The sequence below is a fragment of the Dreissena polymorpha genome, chromosome 16, assembly GCF_020536995.1.
Source record: "Dreissena polymorpha isolate Duluth1 chromosome 16, UMN_Dpol_1.0, whole genome shotgun sequence".
NCBI classification, from domain to species: domain Eukaryota; kingdom Metazoa; phylum Mollusca; class Bivalvia; order Myida; family Dreissenidae; genus Dreissena; species Dreissena polymorpha.
Window position 1 is genome coordinate 49,259,138 of NC_068370.1, and position 17,015 is coordinate 49,276,152.

At 34.9% G+C, this 17,015-nt stretch overlaps 2 protein-coding genes across 4 annotated transcripts in view; both read right to left on the reverse strand.

The window, feature by feature from the left end:
• Positions 1–2,744: 2,744 nt before the first annotated feature.
• Positions 2,745–14,153, reverse strand: LOC127861614 (excitatory amino acid transporter 3-like). 3 transcript variants are annotated; one of them, XR_008040295.1, is made up of 10 exons: positions 13,466–14,152; positions 12,881–13,085; positions 12,455–12,497; positions 12,141–12,225; positions 7,925–8,114; positions 7,383–7,616; positions 6,833–7,027; positions 6,233–6,367; positions 4,449–4,793; positions 2,745–3,336 (listed from the first exon to the last, which is right to left on the reverse strand). XR_008040295.1 is itself a non-coding variant. In XM_052400268.1 (10 exons), the coding sequence occupies exons 1-9, from the start codon at positions 13,836–13,838 to the stop codon at positions 4,559–4,561; spliced, it is 1,695 nt and encodes a 564-aa protein (XP_052256228.1). In that variant the 5' UTR covers positions 13,839–14,153; the 3' UTR covers positions 2,745–3,336; positions 4,550–4,558. The 3 variants fall into 3 exon arrangements, 2 of the variants coding, with proteins under 2 accessions (XP_052256228.1, XP_052256229.1); XM_052400268.1 differs by having other exon boundaries at positions 4,550–4,793; positions 13,466–14,153; XM_052400269.1 differs by having other exon boundaries at positions 2,745–4,793; positions 12,881–12,980; positions 13,466–14,150.
• A 506-nt stretch (positions 14,154–14,659) lies between these two features.
• Positions 14,660–17,015, reverse strand: part of LOC127861837 (nucleolar protein 4-like) — a 58,251-nt gene continuing 55,895 nt past the window's right edge. Inside the window, 1 exon segment of the mRNA XM_052400517.1 lies at positions 14,660–16,984. Coding sequence (XP_052256477.1) covers positions 16,824–16,984 — 161 coding nt within the window. The 3' untranslated portion in view covers positions 14,660–16,823.

Genomic DNA, 17,015 nt, shown 5'->3' on the forward strand with positions numbered 1-17,015 from the left:
AAGAAAAGAATACATGCGTTATATTTAAACAATAAAAGCATGACTCCCGCATAAAAAATGTTAACAGTTGCTGGTAAATCCTCGATAGAAATGCTCGGTAAATGATAAAGAACTTGAGGTCCAGTGGCAGTTCTTAAAATAAAGGTCCCGCGTTCGAGTCCCGGTGAAGACCCATTTTTGTAATCCAAAATTTATTTTGCGCTATTCTAATTTATCAATGATTACAAATATACAAGTGTTGCAATTGAAAACTGTATAGATGGTGCTTTTTTTTCAAAAAAATCAAATCTGTTAAAAAGTCCTGCTGTCCAACACTTGTTCGTGTCTAAAGAGTATTATTGTACGCAAATATTTCCCATAGCATGTTTGTGCATAATTTATTTTAAACAAAACATTTGTTTTTGATGTCGCTTTGACATCCACATCGTTTTTTTCAAATAAACCATAGTATTTTACTCACAACAATCATGAATTTGCTTCTATATAGTCCACACAGAGAAAATTGTTTGTTTGCTGTTGTTTTATGGAATTGCTACTTTTTGTGTTGACCAACTCATTTTTACATAACAAAGTGTAGATGCACATTCTTGTGGTTCTTTCATCAGACGTATGCACTAGTTTTTCTACTGTTCGCTTTTGTACCATTAATTAGGTTTAAACTAATTTATCGATAAATATAAAGTACAACATAATTATTTTGTGCACATTGTTGAAATTTTGTCACTGAGTGAATGTTACCATTATATCGCGCATGTAGGTTATATTGTGCGGATAATTGTGGTTTAAATGACTTTTTCGATTACGAATCTCGTGTTTTTTTTTGGCGAAATAATAATACATTAGTTTTATTTGGCTATTATAATTTCATGTGTTTGAAACAATTTAAAGTGTTGTATTTATTTTACTGAAGATACACATGCCCAGCCAAGCTTTGTAACTTTCCTTCAACAACCTGATTGCGGCTTCTTCCTGCGAGAATGATCTGAATGTTAACGGATCTCACTTGCTTGATTTTGCGGTGGTGAAATGTTAACCTACATTAACTAGTGGACTGGGTTAATCTGCCAGTGATTTGCTGATAACATTAGAGTGTTTATACAGAAACACGTGTTTGAGCAGACAACAATTTGGTATAGTGTTGAATCTGTATTTACATTTATACTGCTTCTTGTTTAATCATTCTGGATCAGCAGACGATTTATTCCATATATCTTACGGAGGAGGAGTCCGGAGATAGCCGATGGATCACGATTAAAATTCATTAATATCATTGTATTCATGATGCAACGTCTCTCAAGAGATGAGATGTAGTTCATGCTCTTTTTGTTTCATTGCATCGCACTTAAGAAATTTATAGTTCTGGTACTCTGGTCTGTATATAACGATTGAGAGATTACATTGGTATTACATCAAATTGTTTCCTCTTTTATTTCTGTTAATTTTGAATCGTGCTACTTTTAGGTTAACTTTATTTACACTTACATGTGTAATGAATGTGTCTGGGCCAAGTGTTAGGTTAGGTTATAATATTTTTGTCTTGTATGTTATGTATTTTGCATTTTACTGAATAGCTATATATGGACTAAGTGTGATATCTAGAATTACATAAAACCTGCTTACGCCCTTAAAGTTTTTGCGATGACCGTTACAAGCCGGTGACCTCAATTTTATTTATATTTGTGAGTTTTTTTTATGTACACGTGTGTCTTGTTTGGTGCATTTGTGCTTTACTGTTTGGCCATTAGTTCATTGCCATAAATAGAGGACCGCATCGTAAAATAAGGTTTCAATTTATGTGTATTTAATATCCAAAACTAATTGGCCTGATTTTTCCCGATAAAATCACTTGACTCCAACGGTTTGAAAATCTGTTTTAATTTTGTTTTGCGAAAATGAAATATAAAATAAACAATACTTTTTAATGTTATCTCTTAACGTATTTTTTAATCAAACCTTCATAATAATATCAAAGCGCCGACGGCGAAAGAAGGTATGTTGGCAAGATACAGGGGAGATTCTGCTGAAGTAAATGTAAAAGGAATAATTGGCTGAATGAAAATCTAAAAGGGTATCTGAGAGAAATAGTTTTTTTTTCAGAAAACGTACAAATAAATCATACTAGAACTAGAAGTGATGGAAATAGCAAAACACCCTATATCATTCGGAAAATCAGAAACACGTATCAAGTGAGCTTAGTATTTTGCGAGCAAGTAAAATCCCGGATGTAATTGTTATTTCTGATTGGCTTGACGTTTCTTTATGCTTAAGAAATAATCGACGGTTAACCGTTGGTTATTGCGGTAATAACCAACGGTATGGAGTTCCGATGCGTAGGAATTAAACCACGAGGGCGTAGCCCGAGTGGTTTGATTAAAAGCATCGGAACGACATACCATTGGTTATTACCGCAATAACCAACGGTTAACCGTCGATTATTTCGATTCTAACACGATTTCATTAATAAGTTATCCGTGTATTAAAGGTTATAAATGCGAATTATATTAACCGAACGTCGTCCACTTTTCCGCGAAAACGTGACGTCACTACAACAATGAAATTCAAATGACGTCGTCTTCATTCATAAACAGTACGCGGACAATCAAATTGACTTCACTTTAAACAACCGTTGGTATATCGGGGTAATAACCCACGGTAAGCTCCCTTCTCATTCTAATGTGCATGCGTGTGCGACTGTGGTAGAATCTTGGTTTAATTTTAAGGAAAAAATAATATTTTCATACAGATCTGTTCGTTGTTTGTTTATTGAAATTATGATGTAGTATGTATTTCTCATAACTAGCATAGGGCCCTTTGATATATTTGTACTAGGTGGTAATTAACATCATTACATCATTATTATTTACGAGACTGAACGACCTTTCATTTGGAACATATGGTCAAAATTATATCTTAGTTTTTCTTGTTTTGTTCGTAACTTCTCATTATACTGTTACGATCGCGTCATTTTCATTTAAGCAGAAAGGCATTCTATACATAGATGGTGACGTCACTACGTTATTGTCAGTATGGCCGGTGTGTACACAATGGCAAAAAGGAACAATTTGTTGTTGCTGTTGTTGTTGTTGTTGTTGTTATATTTACCGACAGAGTTACTTACGCAAAAAATTACAGTCACGCTGTATTTTGGAGCGCACATTCTAAGTTTTTCATATTTATGTAAATTATTCAAATACATGTAATTTCAAATTATGTGCAACATAATTTGCAGATTACTATCAAAATACTTTGATTTGACACCCAATATTGCCACACAAAATCGCAAGGTATATGTTTGCCGTCACAAAGTTTAACGATATTACAGCACTCGCCAGTCTTCTGCAAGAAACAAGACATTTATCCGTTAAAACTATTTTAAAGTAACTTACCCCATTATTAAATACAGTGTGTCAACCAGTTCCGGATAATCAGCAGTTCCGATTAATTTGTATTTAATTTTCAATAATGCCCCAATAAAAACAAAATAATAAGTGTCTAAGGTATACATTAGGTAAATGAATCAATTAACAAAGTTTTAGCAAGAAAGCTTTTGTATTATGCTTACAGGGGAGATAAATGCGGCAAAAAGTTAACCGGAACTGATTGAGTGAGTTATGTTGTTAAATGTGCATATGGCTATAGAAGGCTTTATTATTTTCAAATAAACTTTTTGCTGATTGAAAACAAATGCCATGACAATGTTTTGAAATACTAATTTTGTAAGTTGAATGATTTTTTAATAATTTTCCGAAGGGTGAAATTAAATTGGCTATTTTTGACAAAAAACTGCATATGCCGTCTTGCCTAACCTGTTATCATACAAAATAAATGTTAACTTATATGTTTACATCTTCTCACATTGACACTAAATCCCGAAATAAATTATTGTGGCCAAACGAATTAACGTTTTTTGCCAGGTGATTCTAAACTGGGTGACTGACTGTACATTGAAAAAGTATGTTATCACAACATTGAATACGACGAGATTCACCTTGTTACAAGCACATAACTAAGTTTGCAAAAAGTTAGCTAAAATGTTAGGAACATATTTGTTGACTTAATGTCATCTTTTAAGCAAGTTGTGGAACTACGATAATTAAATAAAAATCTCGTTCCCATTCGCGTGTTTAAGAGAATTTTTCACAGATTTTGGTATTTTTCAAATGTCATTAACCGTGATTGCTTCCAAAACTTTTATATTTTTAAAATGCTTAACTAATTTTATAGAAAGAAAAAAGGTTGAAAACAAAACCCTTATGTCGCCGGTATTCGAACCCGTGTTCTTCCAAGTCTTAATTGTTTTTAAAAGTCTGAACTAATTTTTATATTAAGAAAAAAAGGTTGAAACCAAAACTCTTATGTCGCCGGGATTTGAACCCGTGTGCTTCCAAGTCTTTTTTTAATAGACTTACCTAATTTTTATATTAAGAAAAATAGTTAAAAAAAACAACCTTATGTCGCCTGGATTCGAAATGGGAATGATGATGATGATGATGATGATGATGATGATGGGGAGGATGAGGAGGAGGATTAGGAGGAAGAGGGTTCTGACGTCCATGTCTCAAATTTCCGACTGGTGTTCCCCGACAGCGGTGTTCGATTCTTCAGACGATCTATATCTTCTTCGATCGCTTCCGTCAGAGAGAAGCGGGTGTGACTCGCTGACGTCATGGGAAGAGTCTCCGCTACCTCCCGGAACGTCGTGGTTGGTTTCCAGGTCTCTCTTCGAGAGATGGTGGACTATGCCGGCACCAAACATATCTCCCAACACGTTGACCGCCGTCCGAAAACGGTCTCTGGGTTAACAAAAATAAAGACCTTTTTATTTGAACTAAAGCTATATTCACTATTCGGTAAGATATGAATATTAAAGTATATGATTTTCTTAAGCATCTGTTAAAATCAAAGACGAGATATTGTTTATACGTGTATTGGTTTCATTTCATTGTGCCCCGCAAAGTAACTATTCCGTTTTTTTGGGTTGTATCAAACCGTTGAGGTGTAAACTGGTCTTTAAATTGAAATATATTTCCTTTTATTTCTTTTTAATTTGATGCTTTGCTGTATTTTTTATTTACACTTCATGTTATATGAATTCAATTTAATTCTGGGCCAAGTGCGAGGTTTGAAGCAAATCTGTTTGAGCCCTAAATTCTTTGCATTCACCGCTTCAATCCGGTAAAACTAGTGCTATTCATGTTTGTGTGAGTTTGTATGCCGTGTATAGTACATTAGTTTTAAATCGCACCACTACGGAATACCGTAAGTGCCATCGTGGTTACACATTAAAGTCCAGAGGGAGACATTGCGATAGTGCGATAGTACGATGGCGACAATGCGATAGTACGATGACGACGGTGCGACAATGCGATGGCGACAGTGCGATAGTACGATGGCGACAATGCGATAATACGATGACAGAGTACGATCCGATAGTACGATGGCGACAATGCGATAATACGATGACGACAGTGCGACAATATCGCGTTGTCGCATTGTCGCCATCGAACTATAGCATTGTCGTCAACATACTATCGCACTATCGCATTGTCGCCCTCTTGATTTTAATGTGTAACCACGATGGCCCTAACGGTATTCCGTACACCACAATTACGAAGTTTCGCGGGTAAAAATGATGAGGATATTGAATTAAAGTCGCAGCATGCCTTTTTGCCTCTATGTGTTCATTACTTTAAACGCACAGTATCAAACATACGCAAACGTTATTGAATATGAAAACTAACTTCACTTTGACGATTAGGCAAATAAAGCTCATCACATGCAAGGGCATGCGTTATTTTCCAAAGTAATATAAGGTATTCATGAAAAACAAAATCATGCCTAAAAAGCTATTTATGCAAAACGTGTAAACTCATGTATTATTTTGTACAAATACAAATTTATACCCATCTGGATCTATTTGAAACATTGCATTAACCCATTTATGCCTAGCGTATAGAAAAAAAGGCCTTGGCAAACAGCGTAGACCCAGATGAGACGCCGTATGATGCGGCGTCTCATCAGGGTTTGCGCTGTTTGCTTAAATGAATTTCTGTAAAAATATTCTAAATATAGAAATAAATATACTACACATCCCTAATTTGGGAAATAAATTGATCCAATTTAAAAGGATGGGAGAGTCCACTAGGCATAAATGGGTTAAAGATAAATACACTCAAACGGATACAAGAAATAGCACACACAATCATTTTTTATATACAATCTCAATTCTTACAAGAGCCAATCCACCGCTAGGATGAGGGCAACGTCATCCGACGGAAAGCCGACAGCCGACAGAACGATCACCATGGTAACGAGTCCGGCCTGAGGAACGCCGGCAGCACCGATGGCGGCCGCTGTGGCCGTCAGACTGAATATGGGAATGACAAAAAAACGTCAACAAGCCAATCGCCTTCCTTTGCAAATATGCTGATTCGCCGCTTTGACAACCAATTGGTGAAGTTAAACGCTAGGAAGTTCACGGTCATTGAAACACATTTTCTAGTTCAGTTTTATTAACACACACTATGCTTGCTGAAGCGATCGTCCGAATGACTTACTTTCTTAGTCTAAATGGACACAAGGATTTTGTCAAACTTCCGTACCGGAAGTTTGACAAAATCCTTGTATCCATTTTCAATTTGGGATACTTGTATATTGTACACATTATATGGACTATGCAAGTAATTAGTTAATCACAAGTCAAATATTACTTATTAAAACATATTGACAAAATCGAGAATGTTCTGATATTAAGGCGGATTTTTTTTTAATTTTAATTAAATGTATTTAAGTGCTTACTTTATGATATTTTATTCATTATTTTAGTTTATACCTAATAGTAACAATATTGCCAAAGTTCAAGTCTGCGCCCCGCATTTGACCAATAAAAAGAACAGCCACGGCCTCATACAAGGCTGTTCCATCCATGTTCACTGTGGCCCCAACGGGAATAACGAACTTGACGACTCGCTTGTCGATACCGAGATTTTCTTCAAGACACCGCATTGTAACTGGCATCGTTGCCGAACTGTTGACGAAAACGAAAAGGTGTATTATTAAAAAAGAGCCGGACACTGCGATTTCTTGTAGTCATGTCGTACTGGCGCTACTGACATGTTTGTCCTACAATTTGTTTTGTTTTAAACTACCGGTAGCGCATACATACTATTGATTGATACCTCAGTTTACAGAAAATTACGATTTTGTATGTGTTAGTTTGGTGTCTTTGTGGGAAATCTTGATACTGTTTTCCGAGTGGGGAACGAACTCGAAATCTTCAGAATACTAGGCGGACACTATATCCGCACCCATAAACAAGATGGCGAGATTTAAACATGAACGTAGGCAACCATTTTTATTTGCAAGTAGAAATACTTCGTAACCTTGACGACGTTGCTAGTGCGGTAAGCAGCGGTTCCACGAGCCGCACGAGGTACCGGAAGGGGTTTCTTCGCACAACTAGGAAGTACACGAGAGGAAGTGTGACAAAGGCGTGCAGCGCGAGCCCGGCCATGACTGTCAGGAAGTAGTATCCGAGCTGCCGGAAGGTCCGGTCAAGGTCATCTATCTCGACCACCTTGGCGGAGATCAAGAACATGATGCCTACTGGCGAATACCTGCAAACCACGTGCATTGTCCTGAATAGCTGATAACAATCCTAATATTCGCGAAACATTATAGAAGAGTGGGCATTTCAAATGATGCTCTTTCGTTTAAAAGAGAAACACAATTCCGTAAAACAATCAACAACAATCATGTTTAATGCGCAAAATTAAGTTCACAGATTTTGCATGGATATTGTACCAATTAAATTGAAATAAAAACGTGTTTTGCACTTTTGTCTTATGATTGAAACAATGGTGCTTACAATACGTTTTCATAATGCCAATAAATGTGAAAACCGGACCGCAGCAACGGTGCCTACCAGATGACTAAGTTGACCAGCTGCATTGTCGCCTCGCAGAGAGATGCAAAGAGTTCAGCTATAGGTCGTCCACGGTCGCCCATCCGGCCGACAACGATTCCAAATATGATGGAAAACACTACCATACCCAAGACATTCATCCCGTCCACCTTCGTTACCAAAGGATCGTAAATAGTTTGGTTTGCTGCATCTGAATAAACATCCCGGACGGATAACATGTTTTAAGGTCAATAGAAAGGGAGACAAAAACGCCGTATCGATGAACATATGTTTATTGTCTCCTGTGTGTTGATGTGAAATTGAGAAAAACACCACACTTTTAACCTTTTAAAGAATAGTTGAAAATAACGCGGGAATCATAATTTCAATGCGTGAAAAGATGAGGTCATTTCGCAGATTTAGTCTTATAACGTTAAAGGGGCCTTTTCACATTTTGGTAGACTGGCAAAATTAACAAATGTTTCAGATTCGCATATTTTCGTTGTAGTTATGATCTTTGTGCGGAAACAGTAATAATGAAGTTAACATTTACCATGCTCTAAAATATCCCTTTAATATGCGTTTTTTTGACGATTTAAAGACCTGAAAATTATAAAGCGTTGCAACGCGAAACGATTGAATAATTTGGGGAGTTCTGGTGTTGTCTTTAGATTTTTGATTGCGTATATAAAATGTAAAATACATCACTCTTTGTATGAGCACGGATGGCCGAGTGGTCTAAGGCCAGCATTTCTTTATTATCTGTTTTACGGGAGCGACCGACCCTATTTTTCGAAAAATACAAATAAAAATAAAAGTCACTTTCGTTTTTTTTAATTTACTTTTCACCCGCCGACCTAGTATTTTATCCAAAACTAGAAAAAAATTGCGCAGATTGCCGAAAGTGTTGTTCAAAATTTGTTTATAATGTGGGTTGTTTCGTTGTGCCAATTCGACTTGTAAAGCGTCAGCGATTTTCATTGGCTATTGCAGCCAATACCACACGCTATTAGCCAATCGGTGAGTATTTAACAAATGATTTTCATATTGCATTTCCGAAATGGCGGACATTAACATCAACAAGACAAATGTAGCATATTTTAAAATTAAATTAATTAAAAACGGAGCAGAAACAATTTCAATTAGTAAAGATAATCTTCAGAACACCATTGTTGACATCATGCCCATATTATGTGATACGAAATTCAAAATAATAATGAGTTTTTGCAGATGATGCAGAGGTGTCACCATCTATAACTTTCGGTGTGTTAAAAAGTTTTGGGTAGGTTTAATAAATATGCGTATTTATTAAAATGCATATCCTGTAAAAAAAATTTAGATAAAAATCAACATCCCGAAAATGTCCAAGAAGTACTACTTTACGGGTCTTTATAATGAACATGAGGACTGGACCACGGGTACTTGCATCAATAATCCCAGTCCCCACCCACCCATATATATTCTTTATTTAGAAAAAAAAGTATGCAACACAGCTTCTGAAGAAAATAACATTGGGTCCCGATGTTCGTATGTCCGTCAAAGTCACAAGAAAGTTCTATTTATTTTATTTTTTTTGACATTTTTTTCAAAAATGAGTTATTATTTAGCCGAAATATGATGTTCTATCAACTGTAAATAATGTTTTCATACTGCAAGATTTGTACTGCAAGGAATGCAAATAAATTTATCACACCTCAGGCTCTTTTGATAAATGTGCTCAGTCGGCTCTATGTATTTGTTCCAAGGGTTATTATTATCTTCATATTTATATAGCTCTCTCTGTGTATTATATATCCAAAACATGTTATTGCTGTTTCTCCTTAAAATAATTCAGACAACACATTCCATAGAAATTTTCATTTGAACTTAAACAGTGAATAAGAGAGAAACAAAATAATATGCGCAAAAGTTGACACCATTTTATTTTAACAATACTGTGAGTCTTTTACGAAATTTTAAAAATAAAATACTATTTTAAAATTTACAATTACATAGTTCAAAAGTTGTGTTCTTTATATCATTAATCTTGCGAGTAAGTTATATACAGTCAGCAGAGTAATCTACTAGAACAATTTAAATCCTTGCTACATGTACTATTTAATTCTTTATACGGCTTTCACTTAAGAAAATGCTCAATGAAATAAATCTAGGTTTCTAGGTATATTGTGTCTTTTACCTCAATATTTTGTTGGGACTAATGTGAAGCCAATGGACATGATACAAAACCTACGAAGATTACCGCCATAAAATGTCACATACAAAATAATTATCACCTAACCCATGCGTTTTGAGAGAATAATATTGTTTAACTCTTTATTATATAAGTAAATATTAAGCATGTGAAACAAGAACGGGTTATTTTTAACTCCAAATGTATGATTTGATCACACCTAGAAGAAGAAAACACTAACATGTTACACACCAAATATTGAACCCCTGACCCTTGCGGTGTCTGTGTTGTTAGGGATTATCAAAGACATTAATCTATATAAATCAGTTGACCCCTGAAGCGCAAACAGTTTTGACCACGGAGACATGCTTTGAGGAAACTTAGCAAAGAACCACTATATGGTTGGCATGCAACGCAACAAACCATAGGGCCTTGCGGTTTCAGAGAATGATTATATTATTTATATTTATAAGCAAAACAGTAACCCCTAGGTAGGGCAAATTTTCTGCATGATTTGAACAAACTTCAAAGAGAACCTCATAACGATGTTACACACCAAATATTGTAGTCATGCCTCTTGTGTTCACTTCACATATATATATACACTATAACTCTCTCTGAATATTAAATGAAATGCAGCACATGTTTTTATAAGTCTATAACTCACGGTTTCTTAAATGAAATATTCACATTTTATGTACTAGAACTTTCACTACACAAAGTTTGAATCAAGATCAATTCAAGCGCAGTCTGATCAGGATCCAAAGTGTTCGCTTAACATCTTTAGAAGTACTGACTGAATGACAATTATGTTGAACAGTTTGGATCCTGATCAGACTGCTCTTTTGGAGCCAAAATGGTCGCAATCGCCCTAAGGTCCAATTTCCTGTTATGTGGCTCTTTTTTTCACATGATTGATACAAATTATCATGATATAAAGCAAGTATGTTGTATATTAAATAGTATTTTTTAGTGTGCATATTCCACCCATGGATGAAAGTTACAAAGTTGGTTGTTATTTAAAGCTATTAAACAATTTAAAAAGTTTTCAATTCTTTTTTATTTAAGTCAAATGCATGCTATGTTTGTTATAAACATACATATGATTAACACTCAACAAAAGTTTAACGATCACTATAATACACTACACACCTGGCGTGGTTAATGGTCTCTATTGAAGCAATATAGTATAATACATGCGAAAGGTGCTTTTACATATAAATATATATAAAAATATGTTTACTATTATTATAAAAAGCTTCTACAACAGTGTAATAAGATATATAAAACACTAAAAGGTTAATGCAATATACATAAGGTTAAATTGGCTTCATGTTAAATTTTTTTTTGGTAGACTGCTCACTTTTCATGATTTTATTTTTATTTATCCCCCCCCCCCGACTCAATTTTTTTGAAAAATTTCCCGTAAAAAAATAAATAAAAAAATGCTGGCCTAAGCAATATACTTTTAATCCAGGGGTCAGTGGTTCGAGCCCAGTTGAGGGTACCTTTTTTCTTTCTTTAATTTAATTCGTGTTTTTTACTGGAGCTTTTTAGATCCAATGTTAACATTTATCAATATAAAGGATTTAAGTTCAATATCTGTCAAAATCTGTGAAAAGGCCCCATTAAAAGGTCAATTCCGTTTCAGAATTTCACCGGACACCAAACACCAGTCAGGTATGGTCATTGTGCGTTTGATTTAATGTTGTAGTTGATAATGTCTGGCGGGTTCGACCTCCATCGAGGGATCGTTCTCAAGATCCGTGTTGAGACAACAAATATGTCTGCTGTCAGAAATGGTTCTGGTCAGAAGTTTCTTTTTTGCGCAAATATGACTAAGCCTTTCGATACAAAATTAACCTTTATTAAATATATAATAATACAAATCGTGCATTTTAACCATATTTGCCTATACATGAATTTATAAAAAGTTTAATAAGCTGTATATGACAACATTGTGCTTTGATTTTTTTTCTCATAAAATTATGTTTTTGTTAAAGTTTTCAGTTTTAGATTAACCAATATTAACACTCAGTTTAAATTAATAATGGCAACTATATTTACCTGAGTTTTTATCATTTGATGTTGTTGGCGAAAGTGTTCCGTTCTCATCTGACGACGAATTTCGAGGTATCTGTAATGTTACTGGCTGAAAAAGGGACACACGTTTATTCATACAATCTTTGAAGGTTCCAATATTTCCGTTTATTTTCTGCTTCTTTTTGTTTGAAACCACACATCAGTGAATTCTCAATATTTTTTATTTGTTTTGGTAATCTACCAAAGGTTGAACAAACGTTCACTCAAAAGTGAACTTGAATTAGCATAAAGCATTGGGAACAGAATATATTCTGTTGGCTCCCACAAAGGTCGTTTACCTTTTTGAAGCACATCTCGACAAGGTTGTCCGGGAAACTTTGCCTGATGATTTAAAAAAGAAGAAGAGTTAATGGCTGTTTCATAAATGCTTGTTAATCAACAAACATAAATGTCACTTGCATTTTCTTACAATTATAACCGCTCAGAACCGGCAAGTATGATCTCTTGTTTTTTAAATATTATCTCCGCGTTAGCTCACCTTACTACATTTAATGAACCCCATAAAGACAAATAAACGTCTACGTATAGGTTATGTTTGCTAACTATTAAGTGTATACGGTATATTAATTTCACTCCTCTTTGTTCAATTTATGGGTAAAAGACCTTAAAATTATACATTTCAGTGTTATTATATTTTACAAATACAAAACATCAAAATAAACGACCGGAGTTAATCATGGTGGCTCGAGTTTTACTCTACGGACCTGATCAGATCTAGGAATGTGTCCGCTGTGTTTACGACTCTGCTAGTAGTGTCCGTTGGAACTTCCGACTTGCCGCCCCTGATTCCGGGTTGGATACTCACTGCGGTAGACAGTGAGTTATAGTCGTCAACGACACAAATAAAACTTTGTTTCGTTTCGATCTGCAGTGTAGGCCTGGGCCCGTATTCACCAACCGATTCTTTGACTTAAGAATAAAGAATAGACTTAGAACCAAGAAAAATGTGTTCAGTGTTTGAATATATACAGGCCTCCACTGGTGATTATGTCATTAACAAAATGTTCTATATGAAGAATAATATAGAAAGAGGTGTTTACTGCAGAGTTTGATTCAAAATTAAAGAAATTATTGAATATTCTAACTTAAAGAATTTTCTTTATTCTTAGACTTAAGTCTAAGAATTGTTTGGTGAATACTGGCCCTGAGCGTTATGTTGAACGTCTAACAAAAAATACTTGTGTATTTTTCGCTGTTTACATAATTATAACTTGGATTGTTAGTTTACTACTTAATCGCGAGCCCGAAAACTTATTGCGTCATAATATTATTACATATCTAATGTTTACCGGTCAACACGATGCCGAGTACCACGGCCATCAAGGTTGTCGTCAGGTAATACACGATGGCGCGCAGACCAATCCTACCGGAAGTCCGAGTGTCCAGGGACGCGAGCCCGGAAACGAGGCTCGAGATCACGAGGGGAACGATAAGAAACGTGAGCATGTTCATCAGTATGTCGCCCGGGAACCGGAGGTACATGATTTCCCGTTTGGAGAATCTGGGTTCCCTAGTCCGCAGGCCGGCCCCTAGTCCTAGCCCTAATGCAAGCGCCACTATGAGGAGAAGCACCAATAGGTTCTTTTTCAGCATCGTCAGTACTTTCTGACCCTTTCTGGTGGAGAATGGCGTAACCATTGACGCTTTCCTTTTTAAATCCATTGTTTAAAATTAACAAGTTTGTTCAATTCCGTTAAAACTATAAATGAAAACAATATTACTTCTATTTATGTTTTCGTCAGCTTTTCTACTTTCAGTTTGCACATTACTACATGATGTTACTACTTTATATGGTTTACTACAGTGAATATATCTCTTCCTCATAAACTATTCCGAGTGTAAAGAAAAAAAAGCATTTGAGGTATTTAAACGCAGTTATGTTAACCATGTGCTTTAATATTTATAAGATTTTGTCACATGATGCAAACTCACGCGTTAACTACCGGTAGATACAAATGCACTCATATTTTATCTTTCTGATAATAATATGGTGTCATCGTAATATCAATTTACCGTAAGATCATACTAGTATTCAGGTTCAGTAACTTTTTTTTTCTTCTAATGGTAGTGCATATACGTTCTCTCCCTTTAATAGTTAAAGCATTGTTTCTTCGCGGACTTAATAAGATTTTTTTAACGGCTATAGTGTCCAAGGGTCCATACTGGAACACTTGCGGCAGTATTAGCACAAGGGCTTCAGCTCTTTTGACATAAGAACGCCATAACGTCAACGGCATGTACAATTGAGCATGCGCCTGGTCTCAACCGGTATTTGGCGCAAAAAATGTAGAGAAGCGATATCGGCATTGTTTCTGTTACTCACGTGCTGATAAGGTTTATGCCGTTTGTGTAAGATTTGTCTGTTTATTCAAATCCAAATCCATCATAGAACATTGCCATCAATATGGTGCTAATACTTGTACTTAGGTGTACATTGGTGTTATTTTTAACGTTTGCCCCAACAGGTCAGATAAACCGGTACACAAATATTCATTTTTTATTAAAAAGACTACAACAATGAGAGTTAACATTTTATTTCCAGCTTAAGAATTTAATAATAATAAAAGAGTACCTCTTTTCAAACGCGACTCAATTATGTATTTAAAGGACATCGTAATTTTCATTGAAAAGTATCCGCGTACAGAAAATAGATTTACATGTAAATATAATGTGTACAACAACTTTAAAATCATAACTAAGAACACGAATAAATTATACGAAGCAATGTATATTGCACACGAAGTGAGTTGGATGGTGTTAAAATAAAACTATCTTACTAATATTCATTTCTAATTTATTATATACTTTATGAAATAACACGACTTTCTTAAATGAGTAGAACTCAATACACTAAATATATGAGATTGCGTTTTAAGAATTTTATAAAGAATACAATATAAAACGGTAATATCGAATTCGTCTTCGAATAGCTATATTCAACAATAAATTGCCCAAAACATAAGGTTCGACTATTAAAGGCCTTCTCTTACTTATATTTCATCGACAAGTGTAAATATTTTTTAACAGCTGGACTATTCGCAAAAATGCACGAACAATATTTGTAAAATAAATTGCCCTTAAGTAATAAATAATAACATAAATACAATGCAAATAATTAAAATACACCTGTATATGACCTATATCTGACTAAGCGTCAAAAACGCGTGACTAGACATTGGAGAGCTATTAAAATCGGGTATCATATTTGTAACAAGTTAATCATAAGGATTCATTCGTGACAATAAATGGGAAATCCGCAAAAAACGATACAATACATCATACATGAAATGAGTCAGACAAAACCTGAGCATAAAGAACGAAATATTATTTACATCTCAGTATTCTTTGAGTCATTGCACTTTAATCAGACTGGGCATATACATATTATAAACAGTGTAAGCACAGCTTTATAAACGAATAAAACATGGCGAAATGTACATGCTTATATTTAAAACAAAATCAATAAATTACAAAGTATAATTAAACATAACACTTAAAAATTCGAGAAGTTGAACATAACAGAACAAGTCTTCGGATTCTCGTTATCTTACTAAATGGATTAGGGTACCAGCTGATAATCCCAACTGGCTTTCAATTTAGGCTGCTCGATAAATATCTTGGCGCGTGTAAACTTGAAACATGTTTGTATTTTTGTGTTAGTGTGTCGATATATACTGCATTGAATGCGATTTTTTATGACCTGTATAACATTTATGAGAACAGTTTTCCTTATTTAAAAAATAAATAACTGGCAGTGCTTTCGTATAAGCACTTTATGTTAACACTAAAGCGCATATGACACCGATGCTCGCATGTTATTTAGAATCATTAACGAATAAACCCACTTACGCAAAATAAACCGGCAAATCGTTACACATTTAATATAAATAATTAAAAGCAAGCGTTGGAGCGGACGCATTTTCATTTACGGCGTACTATCATATGGCATTAATTATTAAGGTAAAATACAACGATCAAATTCAGTTTAGTTTTGGGGAAATCTGTAGACAAGTTGACTGTATCATATAAATGGCATTCAAAAGTTACCAAAGCTTTACACATGCACTTAAAATAAACACGTTAAAGCAATTCAGTCGCTTTTCTATACATGCGTATAAGATGATAATAAAACTGTGTAAATGTATTTTTCTCTTTTATAGAAAACTAAGGATTGGAAATACGTTAATAAAATTGCGGCGAAACTAATTTGTACGAATCTCCCTCCGTTCAACAACATATAAACATACAACCTAGTGGTTTACATTCAGTTTCGCATTCAACAAACATCACACATGCCGTTATCTCTCAGTTGCTCTAGGATACAGCACAAATATATCATAAATCTATATTTGAAGAAAATCACCTCTAAACAATACATTAGGCACAACATAGTTTTTTTTCCCAATAACATGTAATTCAAAATATTTCAATAACAAAAATAGTACTTCAGTAATATAATAAAACACTTCTATCTACACCCATGCGCACGCATCTTCATCACCGCGCGTGCGCAGTTGCACATGCCCATAACAAAGTAGTCCCGCAAAACATGAATTTCAATGTGAAATTCCAAAAACCGAAATGCGATTATTTCTCTTGAAATTACTGCCTCCGAATTTATATTTGACGTTGTTGCCATTCAAAAACTCAGTTTTGCTGAAGCAGCAATTGTTCCAATTCGTCCGCGGAGCGATACAGGAACGCTGCCGACTCTCTGTAACCGGAAATAAGCTGCTTGATTGTTGCCACTTCGCTTGGGTTAAGCTGGTTTTTCGAGGATTGTTTTTTCATGCTTAGATCTGTAGGACCTGGAAAAGACACAGTTTTAAATAAGATTTC

Coding starts and splice junctions, on each gene's coding strand:
- LOC127861614 (XM_052400268.1), bottom strand. CDS start 13,838: ATGGATTTAAAAAGGAAAGCGTCAATGGTTACGCCATTCTCCACCAGA. Junction 12,498..12,880: donor ACATTCCTAGATCTGATCAG/GTCCGTAGAGTA, acceptor TTAAATCATCAG/GCAAAGTTTCCCGGACAACC. Junction 7,617..7,924: donor CTGGTCAACTTAGTCATCTG/GTAGGCACCGTT, acceptor CGTGGTTTGCAG/GTATTCGCCAGTAGGCATCA.